Below are 15,047 nucleotides of genomic sequence, written 5' to 3'. Positions count from 1 at the left end.
ATCTGTGTGTGCGTGCGTGCGTGTGTGTGTGTGTGTGTGTGCGTGTGCGTGTGCGTGTGCGTGTGTGTGTGTGTGTGTGTGTGTGTTTGGGTATGTGTGCTGTGTTTGTTTCTCAAAGAGAAGAGCTTATCCAGGTGTTAGTAGTGGGTTGCTTGCTGTGTTTGTGCTGTGGTCTACAGTTATCTCACAGGAAGTGGCTGGTGAGGAGTGAGGAGCAGATGAGCTGCTCTACTCTTCTTTCTGGAGCAAAAGTTGGGATCTGCAATCTCACTCAAACATACCTGTAACCATGGGTCCTTTAACACCAACACTGTTCTAATTAAGAAAAGACAAAAGAAGAGAGAGAGAGAGAGAGAGAGAGAGAGAGAGAGAGAGAGAGAGATGGAGTCCGAAGTTGAAGGTCCTGTGCACTTTGTATCTGCAAGTGTTGTATGCTATGATTATGTCCTCGATTGTAAGTCGCTTTGGATAGAAGCGTCTACCAAATGTTATATAATGTAATGTAATGTAATGGTTCATCTCAAAGTGCAGCAAGACCAGATACTGCGGGGCTATTCCTTATAAGGACTGTGGCAAATCTTCAGAAACGGAACTGTAGAATCACCTTTGATGGAAGCCATGATGTCTTTAGGTTCCAAAGAGACACATTATTACTTATAACGTGGCTGTTGTGACTGTCTGCCAAGCCCTGTGTGAGTGAGCACCTTAACAGACTGACTGGTCTTAGTAAGGCTTATTTGGGGACGATGCATCTCAGTGGGCTCGTGCGCATTCCACTGGGGACTGGGGTTCAGTTCCAGCCTCAGGTCGGTTCCCTATCCTTCCCCATTGCTCTCTCCTAGCTCATTCCTGTCTCTCTCAGTCCTATCTGAATAATACAATTTTAAAAGCCCAAAATTACAACAATATAATAATAGTAAGAGTTGTTCATTGGGACAATGTGTAGGGGCCCCAAAGGCAATAGGGGGCCTTGACAAACCAGATGTATGAGAAATACAGAACTATCAATTACGGCAACTCTCTCCTGGCTTGGGTAAAAGCAAATTCTGAAAGTAGAGTAGAGTAAAGTAGAAAAGTGTCGACTTGATTAATCCTGAAGGATATTAAGGTGTCTGTTAGCTTACAATGGAGCTGAACAAACCTGCTGCCGCGCAACATGGTGCACCAAAAGTAAATGTGATGTAATAGAAAGGAAGATTGGCTTCAAAGACGGCTTCAGTGTCGCACAGGGCCCAGGAGTTATGCTACAGTCCTAATTCCACAGACCATGTTGCCTTTGAAATAAATAGCCTAATGACAGTAAATGTACTTCTCTGTAGTGACAAATATCATCCTTTGGAAAAACCAAGGCAGATTTTTGTCCGTTACGATTACGAATTAAGGTTTCTCAAACAGGCAGGCGTAGTCCATACACCCCGTTCCAGGAAAGAGGAGCAATGTAGGTTGGCCTATTGCTTTGTCACTGTGGAGAATAAAAATATATTTTTCCCTTTCACATGCACATAATCACATGGTAACACACTTGCACTCACACACAAACACGCACGCACGCACGCACGCACACACACACACACAGGCACCACCCTCATACACTTCCTCCCCTCTCACAGCCAGAGCAGCAGACACAGGAACAGATCGGAGCACCTAGCCAAGATAATTCATCAAAACAGATAGTTGATCAAAAAGTGAGTTTTATTTCATTAATCTAATTTGTGTAATATGTATTTTGCGAAAATGTGAAATAATCAGTTATAAGAATCGTCATAAATTCTATGTTTTTGGTAATAGTTTCTTGTCTTGATTTGTCAAGTTATTTAATTGTCTACTCTGGTTTTAGAAGTTTTTGCAATTATTGCAAAAGACTTGAACTTCATTATGGCTCCAATATTGTTGCTACATAATGTTTTGGTCTGATTTTGGATGGAATACTGTATTTGTTTTATTAACTACAACTTTGTATGTGTGTAAAATGGCTTCCACATAGGCACTGAAATATCTTCACAAGGAAGAGCTGTAAACTTTGTCATGCTTAATCAGTTTGTCAGAGTATACTCTTTAGTAACAGTTAATTAGATAAGTAATTTGAACTATTTAAGCATGCACAATGAACATGGAATAGCAATACTAAACCAGTAAAAAGAAGCAAATATATGACTGTGTCATGTTTTGACAACCGTGCCGTGTGTTGATTGCTGTATAAACAATGTACCAATAGATTTTTAAACCTAAGTAATATATAATGCATAAGTGTACACTTCAGACTGAGTTACACTCCGAATTGCTAGCTTTTTAATTTATAAAAGACCCCATGAGATATGTGGCATATTTTGAATAGTACAGGATGTGGATGTTGATCGCACCTGTTGAACATATGAGCAGAGACTCTTGCTCAAAATGGCTGCTGTGGTGGGGGAATATGGCGGCCAGGCTGACATGTACACAGTAAAAGATATAGTGTTAACTCAACACTTTACTCAACACAGAGAGTACTCTAAAACCTGTTGAATCTACTCATTAAGTGTTGAATTAACACTGCACATTTTTCTACTCTGTGGGCCTGTCTGCCTGCCAGTGCAGTGCTGACATGGTTGTGTTATTTTCTTATTTAGACCATTATTTCTGGCATAGGTTTCCACCCAAGACAGAAGTATGAAGACAATTCTGTTGTCTTTGGGCATCCTCGTCCTCATGAATACAGCTGAAGGTAATACATCTGATAAACGTATCTGATAAACGTATCATATGGAAATCGTTAAGAGAAAAATTCAGTGTGCAACAGGAAAACTGCAGTTTTGTGCCCAAATTATTGCATTCTGTATTGACAGTAAGTGCTTAGCAGGGAGTAATTAAAAATCTCCTTCCTCTTTCAAGGAAAGAACAATCAAGTAAATCATTTTTAAAAATCTGACTGCGATCCAATTCCTAAGGGACACAGAGTAAAGTATGAGCAGCGACAAAGCCAGTAGAGATATGGATACTGTATGACTTATCTGACAGAAGGTTGTGTTGTTCATACAGTATACAGTGCAGATGAGATCAAATATACTGGATAGATAAATGCTGATACAATCTATAAATCATATTAGCAAACACATCCTTTAGAGTTGCCATTCATACTGTACGTTTTTGATAAATAGATTCACTCTTCTGCGCAAAAGCATGTAAATCAAATCTTTTTTTTTCTTTTCTTCTTTTGGTGCCTGACAGTATTTTAATAGGCCACAGAAGAGGTCAAAAGTGCAAAGTAAAAAGGTACAAAGCGCTACTATTTTTTAATCAGATATAGGGCCTACGGTATATTTTCATGACAACAACATAAATTTAAACAAAAAATGCCTCAATGTGGATCACGAGCAGGTAGTGTCATATACAACACATGTCCCTCATCATCATTATCATTGGATTACAGCATATACAGCACTCTGAACACTGCTAGTCTTTCAATAATCACATTAATGGTGAAGATTGACATGGGGTATAGTCAGAGGACTGTTCGCAGAGAACACAGCCATAACACATCATCCCATGCATTAAATTGGATTGGTCCACATAGTTAGTATGTTCGGAATACTTTTCACTTTCATCCAGTGAAAAGATTCTCTGTAAACAAAAATGTGTAAATAATAATAATAATAATAATAATAAAAACAGCTTCATTTGTAGTTGAGCCAACTTAACAATGAAGTGAACCTCATGCCACATCGTTTCTACTTTGTACATAGGTTACCTGTAGAAGAGAATTTGAAGTTGACTCAACTAGGTTAGCTAGTTAACTGAAATGATTATTAAAATGTATAGTACTTGATGTGTAATGTTAGTGAACTGCCGAACCATTGTCCAAGATGTTGTTGGTAAACTACATTGAGATATTGTACACTAAGATACTTTCTATAAATAAAGTAATAAAAAAAACTAGGTTAGGTCAATTAAGTTGCATTATGTTTTCAAGTTGGCTCAACTATTGTCTTTTACAGTGTTGTATTCTTTTCATTTCTTTATTTCTTTATCTACTCTCTTATTTTTGAAAGAAAGCCAGCGGGCCTATTCACTCTTTGCTGAAAATACTCAACTACATCATAACAACATTGCTATGACAGTACTGAGAGCCTTAAGTAACAGATTAAGACATACATTACATGTAGCCATTACAATTTTGGTGACAGTAAGGTTATAACATGGCTCTGCGCCAAGGGGTTAAACTAAGCTCAGAATTAGGCTTCATGATGGTTCAGGCCATATTCAGAACAGGCCTTTTTTTAGAAAACTTCATGTTCCTGTGGGATAGGGTAATTGAGAGCAGGCATTTGTACAGCATGGTGCAGTGCAGTTAAACATGATGGTCTTTACCAATGCTATTGTAATGCTATTTAAGGCTGTAGCACTTTCCTGGCTGGGCCTCCGACATGGCTATGTTTGAAAACTGTACTGAACAATCTCAATTATCAGAACATCGTAAATGACATGTAGATTTAGTTATTAACACCAAGGACCACAATGGAAATAAGCTTCCGAGCTTTAGGCCTGTTGTGCTATCCTGACTCTGTTTTTTTATTTAAGTAAGTGGTGCAGTTCATATGAAACTCAATCATGTATTTATTTTATGCATATGCTGAAGATGTCAAATCATTCATTCATATATTCTCTTTTGTTTTCCACAGGATTCAAAGTGACAGCTAAAAAAAACGGTGATGGGGTTGAGCTGGCATGTGAAGCAGAAAGTGGACATTCCCTCCAATGGAAAAAAGATGGGGTAGAATACAGTAATGAAACTTCTATTAAGCTCGGTTTTTGGGATGAGCAGTCCGGGGAATACGAATGTTTTTCATTCAAGGACGAAATTACGGACGGAAATTCAAAGGGAATTTATCATGTCAAATTTCGGAGTGAGTACTATTGTTCATTCCATCAGACTACATACTAACCATCGGTTAATGCAGTGTTAAGATAATCAACTAGGCTATTATTTACAACTATAACCATTTATAACAATAGGTTCACAGCATGTTTCCAAGAAAATGTTAATTATGTTCTGTTTTCGATGTGTGTGTGTGTGTGTGTGTGTGTGTGTGTGTGTGTGTGTGTGTGTGTGTGTGTGTGTGTGTGTGTGTGTGTGTGTGTGTGTGTGTGTGTGTGTGTGTGTGTGTGTGTGTGCGTGCGTGTGTTTCATCCAATCTGTTTAGCCGGTGCGAACACCATAGAGATAGAAGTCATTGCTCTGGTGGGCATCATAGTATCCAACATAGTGGCCACCATCCTCATCGGAGTCTCCGTCTACTGCATCGCCAGCCAATCCAAAGGACCTGCGTTCCCTAGCAACAAAGGTAAAGCAGCAGCACCACCATGTCCCACTTCACAGTATCTCAATGCACATGACAAATGAACATCAATTACTGACACAAGACCTCAATGCACATGACAAAGTAATTGTTTATAGGCAGCAATGGTGGTGAAACATGCAATGCTTTTTGTAGATATAAAATGTCTAAGACTGTGATCGTGACCGTCTTATGTATTTTGTGTGTTGAAGTTATCTAATGTACACTCACACTTAGGGCCCTCACAATATTCAATGAGTCGATATACGTATTGTACAATACATTTTTACAAACATGCTAACTTTTTTGGCCACAATAAGTTGTATTTTCGTGCTTCTTTATTTTCCTCGTCACTCCCTCTTACTATAACCAAGAGACTGAATACCGATTGGCACATTTCACTTATACGCTTAAACATTGGTGTACTTTTGATTTGCTGTCTGTCTGCCTCATCTATCTATCTATCTATCTATCTATCTATCTATCTATCTATCTATCTATCTATCTATCTATCTATCTATCTATCTATCTATCTATCTATCTACCACCCCCTGCCGTGACGCTTTCAAAATTAGAAAGGGTGTATTCGCATTTTTATTACATTTTTATCCCATTGTCATTATATTGTTTGACCACGAGTATGACAATATTATCGTTTATCGCAATAATTTCTTGGCCAATTTATCGTCCAGCAAAATTTGTTATTGTGACAGCCCTACTCAGATGCACACACACACACACACACAGACACACACATGTGTTCAGTCTCTACTCTTCTCCCACTCTCTTAGCTTCTCAAGAGTCTGATCGAAGAAACCTTCTCCCGCAAAATGGTGGTGACGTATATCAGGTAAGTAATATGTCTGTCTATCTTGTGTATTTTGATATGCAGGTCATGGATTCTGTATGCCCTTCATAGACTCTGTATGCACGTTTGTCTGTTTTCATGTCTTCTGGTTTGTTTGTAGTGCATCTACCTGTTGCAACATGGGATATTATATAAGTTAAACTTAGAGGTCCTTCTTCCATTTCAACAAAGTATGTAACAGCATGCTATGTTGACTAACAATATGAAGAGTTCAGATGCAAAACCCCCTAAGTGCCATTTAAGAAAATAATCTTAATTTATTTTTATTTAATACAAAGCTATCAAAATTGCATATTTTTTATTTTATTTATGTAATATAACTATTTATATGTATTATCAAGTACATGAATGTAAACCAAACCATCAACAGGGTTCTCTAAACATACTGAAGTACAGGTCTTCAGAAATGGAGTTAGAGGGTTTTGCATCTGAACTCTTCATATGTTAGTTCAACAAAGTAATAGCCTAGCATGTAACACACTTGCACTGTACTGTTAGGGTTAGGCTTAGGCATATGGGCCTACAGTGTACTGTAAATACAAAATATTAGGCTACATGTTGTCACTTGTAGATGTTCTTTAAACAAAGCCATAAAAGAAAAATGTTATCCAGAAACATAAACATAACAGATAACCCCATATATTTGTTATATTGTTTCTGTTTTCTCAGGCACTCAGCCCTACCGGCCGGGCGGGCGAATATGACGTACTCCACAACCGGAGAAGATAAAGTTTACTGGTCACCATAGACACGGTATAATACAAACAACAAGAAAACAGCAATGATAAACAGGATTTTATATTGCCTGGACCCAGTGTCAACCATACTCATACACCCTCTCAAGTCAATAACTCAGAAACGGCAAATTCAATTATTACTTACTGTATGAACATATGAAAAATCAAATATGTTTGTATTGTATTGTGTTATATACTATTCATTACCATGTACGATTGGTTCAGCGGGTCAATGTTTTCTTGGCCAATGTATTGGAACCAAGTTTATTTTCTGGCTATTTAAAATTTGGTTCTGTAAAGTCACTCAGACTCAACTACTACACTATACACTCTGTACTACTAAACAACTGAATTAGGGTTTAAAAGTTTCGATTGAGGTTACCATGCGCAGTTAGTTTTCAAACTAGTTGTTTTTTCCCTGCCAATGTTTTGGAGTTTAAATTGAGTTGTTACACTGATTGATCCATATAAATACATGCTTAGTGCTGTTGCTCGTCTAAGCGAACACCAATTGAAACGCAAAATGGTTAGGCTTAGAGTAGTTTATAGTGCTTGGAGAAAATGTCAACGCTTCGACGCAAAATCTGTGACTACGGCCTTTGGTGATCCTAAATGAGTTCCTGCTGGATGCATGAACTGCTTTTGAGTAGCTGTAAACTGAGAGAAATGTGTGTGTCTGTCCCATGTCATATTAATGCATTCATTTTGTGCATATGGTCCGTATCTGTCTCTATATTGTTATTTAATGTTTATATTTCAATTGCATCTGCTGTATAACTATTTAGAGCTCTCAATTGCCTATTTCCAGAGATGGTTTTCTGGTAGGCCTTGACACAGCGAGACTCGGCCTCCACTTTTTGCTTTTCGATTGAGCTGTGTCGTGCCTATTCGAAAGGCAAAAAGTGGCGGCAGAGTCGCACTTTGTCGAGCTGTAGGCCTACCAGAAAACCGGCAGTGGAAAAGAGGCATTTCAGATTTGCAGCAGGAATACTGTATGCTTAGATACTCTAATGCTGTCTATGATGAGCAATTTGTAGTCTTATTTACATAAATTGACAGAATCTCTGCACACTGTTTGCACTTCCAATTTTATTTTTGCGTAATGTTTCGATCTATGATGAAGACCCTTCAGACGGAAACGTTATGCAATAAAAGCAGAAGCAGAAACAGTATGCAGAGATTCTCTGACTTTGTTTGATGCGCTTTTTGATTCAGCACCTGTTGACTTGGATGTGCATGTATTGCATACCTAACGTTTAGCCTCCCGTGATTGATGATTTTGTTTCTTTTAAGTAATACGCTTACAGGACAAGTGTAGTATTCTCAACATTTAGCCCATTTTCTGAATAGTTTGCAATAAAGTAGAGTAGCACTCACCAATTTATTGAGGTTTTCTGCTGTCTCTGTTATTTAGCTACTGGTAATTTAGATTTTTTTTCTCAACCAGCTTTAGAAGGGCCATCTATGGGCATGTCCGAATATGTTCTTAAAACTACCCTAAACATTTGTTCTCTGAAGTATGCATCTCACCAAGTGGTTAGGGGTGTTCACTGACATTCCCTAACCAGTTTGAAAGTGAAATGTGGCTTCTGTCATTTTTTTATTTACCATTTTGTGAATGAAAGAAAAAATATTATTCCCAAAATACAGAAGTGTATTTCGCTACAAAACTTACGAAATACCAGCGATCACAACTAAACGCTTGGTGAATGGCACATTCTTGAAAACAAATGTTTAAAGTGGTTTTAAAAACAGTAGTCGTGGCCTAGTGGTTAAGGAGATGTGCTTTAGATCAGAGGATTGCAGGTTCGAATCCCACCCTACCACTGCCCACCACAATCCATGGCTGAGGTGCCCTTTAGCAAGGCACCTAGCCCCACACTGCTCCAGGGACTGTAACCAATACCCTGTACTTAAAATAAGTGTAAGTCGCTTTGTAAAAAAAAAACGTCAGCTAAGTGTAATGTAATGAGACAAACTCCAAGTTTGTCAAATAACGAAGAGAGTAGCAAACTTTCAAAAAAATTGGTGAGTCCTACTCAATTCAGACAATTCAGAAAAAGGGCTACATGTTCAAAATAGTGCACTTATCCTTTAAGTTGTTACAATGTATTTACATAAAATAATACAAGGCAATTAAATGTTTTATGGTGCAGTTTATTTTTTTAACGTTTCACAAAGTTAAATGCTGGTCATTGGAGTGTATAGGGGAAAATCCATGACTGAATATTGAAATGCTTCATCATAAATACACGATTCTACCCACCAGGAGGTAGTTTCAGTGCACAGTTTAACATTTTTCCGTCAGATTTCTCGGTGAAGAGGAACTGTATTGTAACATAACCTTTCCTTCAGTGCTGATTAGCAACTTGTACAGTGACATCACATTCAAAGGCCTATGTTAATACCTGAAGTTTTAATCTTTTGTTCGTGATTGTGCTCATGTCACAATGTGATTTGTCAATTTCGTTATTTCAGAGTAATAAAAGTTATTCAATCATCATTGTCTCTCCTTAATGACGTCATTTGGGGTTGGGTAACATTTGCACAGAAATCCTTTGTTGGAAGATGCTTAACACCATGTGATTTCATATCACAGATAAACTTACTCCACCTCCACCTCTGTAACTTTTAGTCTAGTGAGGTTAGTCATCTTTGATGCTCTCTGAACTGTCTGGGCTGATGTGCAAGCCATGTTCAGGCACTCACCCGGCTTCCGGTGACACTCTCATTGTGCACGAGTGCTCCCCTTCATCTAAATACACTCCCACGCAGAAACACACACACACACACACACACACACACACACACACACACACACACACACACACGCACACACACGCACACACACACACTCTTTCTCTCTCTCTCTATCTCTCTCTCTCTCTCACACACACACACACACACACACACACACACACACACACACACACACACACACACACACACACACACACACACACACACACACACACACACACACACACACACACACACAAATGAGAGATGCTGAGCTGAGCTACCTCTTTCACTCTAGCCCACCACACTCCTGGGTCTCGAAACCACAAGCACATTTAGCTATTAAACCACAGCTAATACGCCTTTGTCAGTTTGCTTTGAACCTTTGTCGAGTTAGCACGTCATGGAACATATATGTAACTATAGTTACACATTCACACATAGGCCTTTCAAAGACACAGAGAGTTTGTTTTCGATTAGAAAAAGAAAAAAAAAACATTACACAATTTGTCTGTACTTGTGCTGGAACAACTTTATTTTTATGTGTGCCACAAGGAAGTACAACGAAAATACAAGTGGAGAATTTGTTCATTTCCTCTCATCAAATCTGATTATACAGTATGTTCACAAAAACAACCAACTGTTTTTTGGTCTGTAGACTGAAAAGAATTTCCACTGAGAAACACTCACACTTTGAATTGTTTTTGTCATTAGCATGTTTTCCACATAATCTATCATTTTCATTTACAGTAAGTATATATCATCTGTGAAATCCTACGCTTCTGCTCTCATATTTCCATAACCAACTCTAACTCTTTAAGGGAAAAAGTGACACATTGCTTTGTGAGGCAAAGTAAGCAAGAAAAAAATCCATGCCATAACTTCATGAAACTTAGAGATAAATACAAAGTATCAGATACACTGATCATACCATATTTTTAAACTTGCAAAACATTAAGAACAATATGGAGATCATTCCTACTGATAGTATACTTTGATGTAAAAATACAGGACTTTTAAATCAACATAAACACATCAATTCACTTATTTACAGAAAGAAATAAAATGAAAGCATACTGTTGTATGACGTGTGTGTGTGTGTGTGTGTGTGTGTGTGTGTGTGTGTGTGTGTGTGTGTGTGTGTGTGTGTGTGTGTGTGTGTGTGAGAGAGAGAGAGAGAGAGAGAGAGAGAGAGAGAGAGAGAGAGAGAGCGAGAGAGAGAGAGAGATAGAGAGAGAGAGAGTTGAGGAATATCCTTGCTTCTCTAGCCAGTCTTGTTAACTGTTGCGTATGTGTCCCTATTGCGGGTGAAATCACTGAGAGGCTGCCAGGGGAATAAGGAAGAAAAGCATTGATTAACACTTCATACATCAATTACATCAACAACAAACACACAAAGAAAACACATAAAACACAAACATGTAACAAATAAAAGCAAACAGACAGAGCTTTTTTAAATTGCTCACACACCATTTTCACAGTGTTTTTCACAATGCTCTAAACACACAAATTAAACTACTGCTTGCACAAAATGCAAAACTGATTCTCGCTCCACCAAAATATAAAACAGTTGTCAATACTTTGAACACACATTTCAAAAGCATGCACTTGTCTCACACCACACATTAAAAGTTGTGTGTACAGCACATAGTTGTGTGTATTGATTTGAAAAAAAAAGTATCAAAGGGTGTGAATTAGTGTTTTTCGCTAACTTGAGAGGTAATTGGGAGTTCTGTTGGAGTTCTGAGCAGGACTGCTGCTAAGGTTTTCAAGGCCCTAAGCATTACTGGATTTTTCCCCATGACGTTTTTAGTCTATCTCAATTGAAGAGGCCCCAATTTTTGGAGCATAGTGGTTGGTGCCCTAAGCACTGGAAATGTTCCCTAAGCACTCTGCATTCTCTGCTTATGTTTAGCGGCGGCCCTGGGTCTGAGGGTTAAGATTTTGAAATATTGCCATAGATCAGTGATTCTTAACATTTTTTTTCTTAAATCCCCTCCTCACCTGTGCCCGAGACAAGCTGCGCCCCAAAGATCTACACGTATAAACTCACTAAAAAAATGCTGAAAATTATTCATTACAATGACTCAAGAGACATTAATCAATACCAATGAATTCATGGGGAGCAAAATATGTTTCAATTTGGTTTGGATTTGACCTAATTATAATGTTCGCAAACAGAATTTTGATCACAACCTCAACGCAGACAAAAATTCCGCAGACCCCATGCAATCGCTGGAACCCACCCAAGGGGGCCCGCGCCTCAGGTTAAGAACCACTGCCATAGATCACATATTTGTGTGGAAGCAGTTGAAAAAGCTGTAAAAACAAAATTACCTGGTAGTCTGGCATTGGCGCGGGTGGAGCACTGGGGTTGGCAGCACCGCGGCGTGGATTGGCAGTAGCTGTTATGGAGGACAAAAAGCTTAGACAATGCATGGACACAGTAGAGTAACAGCTCTGGCTATCTGGGCGGCATAACTGGTCTCCTACATTATAGCATGCCTCAACAAAATGACATAATATCATCACTTATAAAGATTTATTTGCATATTAACTACATAAGTGTTGAAACGCTTATCCAAAATATACGTAATATATCGATATGTTCATCCCCTATTCTGCATGACACTGTAGGCCTATTACAATCTCTACAAAATCACCTTATTGTGTGTGTGCAACACAGCTTCAAGTTTAAAATGGATTTCCACTAAATCTAACATGGTGACATGGGTTACTAAATGCAGTTTTAAGTGTTTGCAAGTGTATTTACAGTGGGACTGAAAGGCATGTTGTTGACATTAATTGGGCCTTACATTTTTGAGGTGGGGAGCCGGACTTCCTTCTTCCACAGGCGTAGGTGAGGATGATGACGCCTCCGGTGAGAAGCAGGTCAGCCACGATGGCACCCACAATCAGGGGAGCATCCAGATCATAGCAGTTCTCACACACTCGGGAAGGGAAGAGAAATTACACATTACATTAATGACATATTAAAACAAATGACATTTTGAAAGACTAGGCTACATAAAATATTCTGCAAATATGTGGGGGAATACACAATAAACAAACAATGCAGTGATAATTCACTTATCACAAGAACACTTAGAGTAGTTTGGGACCAAATACACTCTAATTTAAAACTAGATGTTGAACTGACTCTGTAAAAGTTCAATTAACACTGCATTGTTACTGTGTACACTAGGGTATGGTGGGCATATCCAGATGTAGATAACAAGGTTCGTCCATTATCATATGATTGAAAACAAGGGACAATACTGTACTGAATAGCACCTCACAAAACACAATCATATTGCTGGGGGAAACCTACCGAAGTGCAGTAGTCCGAACAGTAAACCAACTCTGTAACTTTCACACTAACACTGGTGAATTTAAATCCATTAAGTCAAATAATTAACCTTATTTGTCACCACTTAGATAAAGTTGTGTAATGATGCATAATACACAACTATTTCCATAAACATGCAATAAAGGAACATATAGCCAAAACAATGACTAAACCTACCTTTCACTTTGATGTAGAACTTCAAATCAATTTCAGTGCCTCTTGTGCAGGATAAGTGTTTTTCAAAATCTGGTTCTTTGCTGTTCTCAGAGTATTTTCCATCTTGACTTAAAAATTCTGAAGGATTTTTACCAATGTTGGTCACAGTTGCGCCATCGTAAGGGCAAGTGGCGGTAAGACGAGTTCCAGAGATAGAAATGGATCCTGGGGGTACAAGCATACATAAAACACCCACACACACACATTCTATAACTGATATGAGTGAGATATGATGACAAAATATTTGCATGCTTAAGACTTGCACCTGAACACACAGACATCAATTTTCCTTATGTTTTTCAATGTTAGGAATGGAACAATTTGAGTATGATACAGTTAAGATAGAAAAATTCTGGTCAATAAAAGTACCATACCTTTAGGTTGATCTGCGGCAACAGCTGCAAAGAAAAATACAAAAATATAACATCTCATTTTGAACACTGTACTGAACTCCAAATAAGTTTTCCTCTCTAGATTAATTTGTAAATTTTCCCTCTGGCCACAGTTGTGTATTTGTTTGAGGCTAAATAATTACACTCTTCTGCACTAGATGAACTTCTCGAACTGATGGATCCTCTCACTTCCTGTCCCAACCCCCACCCCACTTCCGCACCCTTTTACAGTAGGAGGAGTCAAGACAGAGTGAGGAGGAGGAGGAGGAGGAGACAAGAGTTTGAGTGAAGAGTTTGAAGCATTCTAAATGTACAGTATGCAGTACAGCACACTGTATTTGACCTTGGTTTTGAAAATGTCTCGTTACGGCCCTGATTGTGTCTATAGGCCTTCATGTATGTCCTGGCACCTTACCATGTACCGGTACATTACTGCTACTGTTTTACTCAGGATGCTGTTAACATTTCTTATCTGTCAGTGAGTGTAGCCTTAATGGTAGTGAAGTTCCAAAAACATCTGTTCCTACAGCAGTCAGACTTGTTAACAACAACTGTTGATTACTGTTTTATATTGCTTTGACTTGTTAACCACACCAACACCTTGGTAGTAGATATTGTGCTTAGGACGGAGTAGCAAAAGGTGCAGTATACACTGGGGCATCATTTTAACCCATTTTAGCCTAAGCCCTTTTTGGGAAAAGGTGCCCTGCTCTCCTTATTAAAACCCAAAACCTTTTGCACTAGAAGGTGTTCATTCAGCTCTAACATACCCACATTCAGCCCAAATTTCAAGAACATTAAAGGACCAGTTCAGTCAATTTCAACATGCAGTTGTAATGCTCACTCTACCCTAGACTTGTCAGTACCTGAGTTTTTTTTTTCTTCTTCAGCCTTTTCCGAGATCTTGGTCATTGTAACGGTGGCAGCGCTTTGTTTACATTTCAAAAAACAAAAAATATCCCAAAAACATTCCCAAAAACATCCAAAAGGTTATACAACATCAGCAGACAACTAGCAAACAGCAGTACCTTTTGGGAAAATGTTTAGAGATTTAAAAATATATATATATAAACGCTGCCCCAATTAGAATAGCTCATATCTTAGAAAGGGCTTAGCCGAAAAATGTGGCATCACCGTGTACTGAAAAGTCAAGGGTAGCGTGAGCAGTACAACAGCATATTGAAATTGACTGAACTGGTCCTTTAATGCAGCGTATATGTCGCTCCAGGACACCATGGGTTAATGTGATTTAGACAGCAGGCAAGACCATATTTGGCCAATATCTTTAAACAGGAAACAAGGTCCAAAGTGAAGGTAGATGTATTTCTGAATATCTAAATGTCAAGATTAGATGTTGGTATTCACTTTCACTTGCAGCATAGCCGTGGCCTTATTAACCTGTTAAGACACATTGTTATACATTTGCTGAAC

At 38.5% G+C, this 15,047-nt stretch overlaps 1 protein-coding gene and 1 long non-coding RNA gene across 2 annotated transcripts; one reads left to right on the top strand and one right to left on the bottom strand.

Annotated features, from left to right (window-relative positions):
* Window positions 1-5,194: 5,194 nt before the first annotated feature.
* LOC134454526 (uncharacterized) lies at window positions 5,195-7,091 on the top strand. The gene is made up of 3 exons (XR_010035842.1): window positions 5,195-5,321; window positions 6,107-6,165; window positions 6,853-7,091. It is a non-coding gene; the product is annotated as an uncharacterized LOC134454526 (long non-coding RNA).
* Window positions 7,092-10,877: 3,786 nt separating this feature from the next.
* Window positions 10,878-13,699, bottom strand: LOC134454520 (T-cell surface glycoprotein CD3 epsilon chain-like). Its single transcript, XM_063205580.1, has 5 exons — window positions 13,599-13,699; window positions 13,186-13,389; window positions 12,476-12,610; window positions 11,997-12,064; window positions 10,878-10,983 (listed from the first exon to the last, which is right to left on the bottom strand). The coding sequence occupies exons 1-5, from the start codon at window positions 13,654-13,656 to the stop codon at window positions 10,924-10,926; spliced, it is 525 nt and encodes a 174-aa protein (XP_063061650.1). The 5' UTR covers window positions 13,657-13,699; the 3' UTR covers window positions 10,878-10,923.
* Window positions 13,700-15,047: the final 1,348 nt, after the last annotated feature.

The sequence above is a fragment of the Engraulis encrasicolus genome, chromosome 8, assembly GCF_034702125.1.
Source record: "Engraulis encrasicolus isolate BLACKSEA-1 chromosome 8, IST_EnEncr_1.0, whole genome shotgun sequence".
Taxonomy (NCBI): domain Eukaryota; kingdom Metazoa; phylum Chordata; class Actinopteri; order Clupeiformes; family Engraulidae; genus Engraulis; species Engraulis encrasicolus.
Note: the sequence above shows the minus strand (reverse complement) of the source record. Positions and strands in the feature narration are given on the sequence as shown.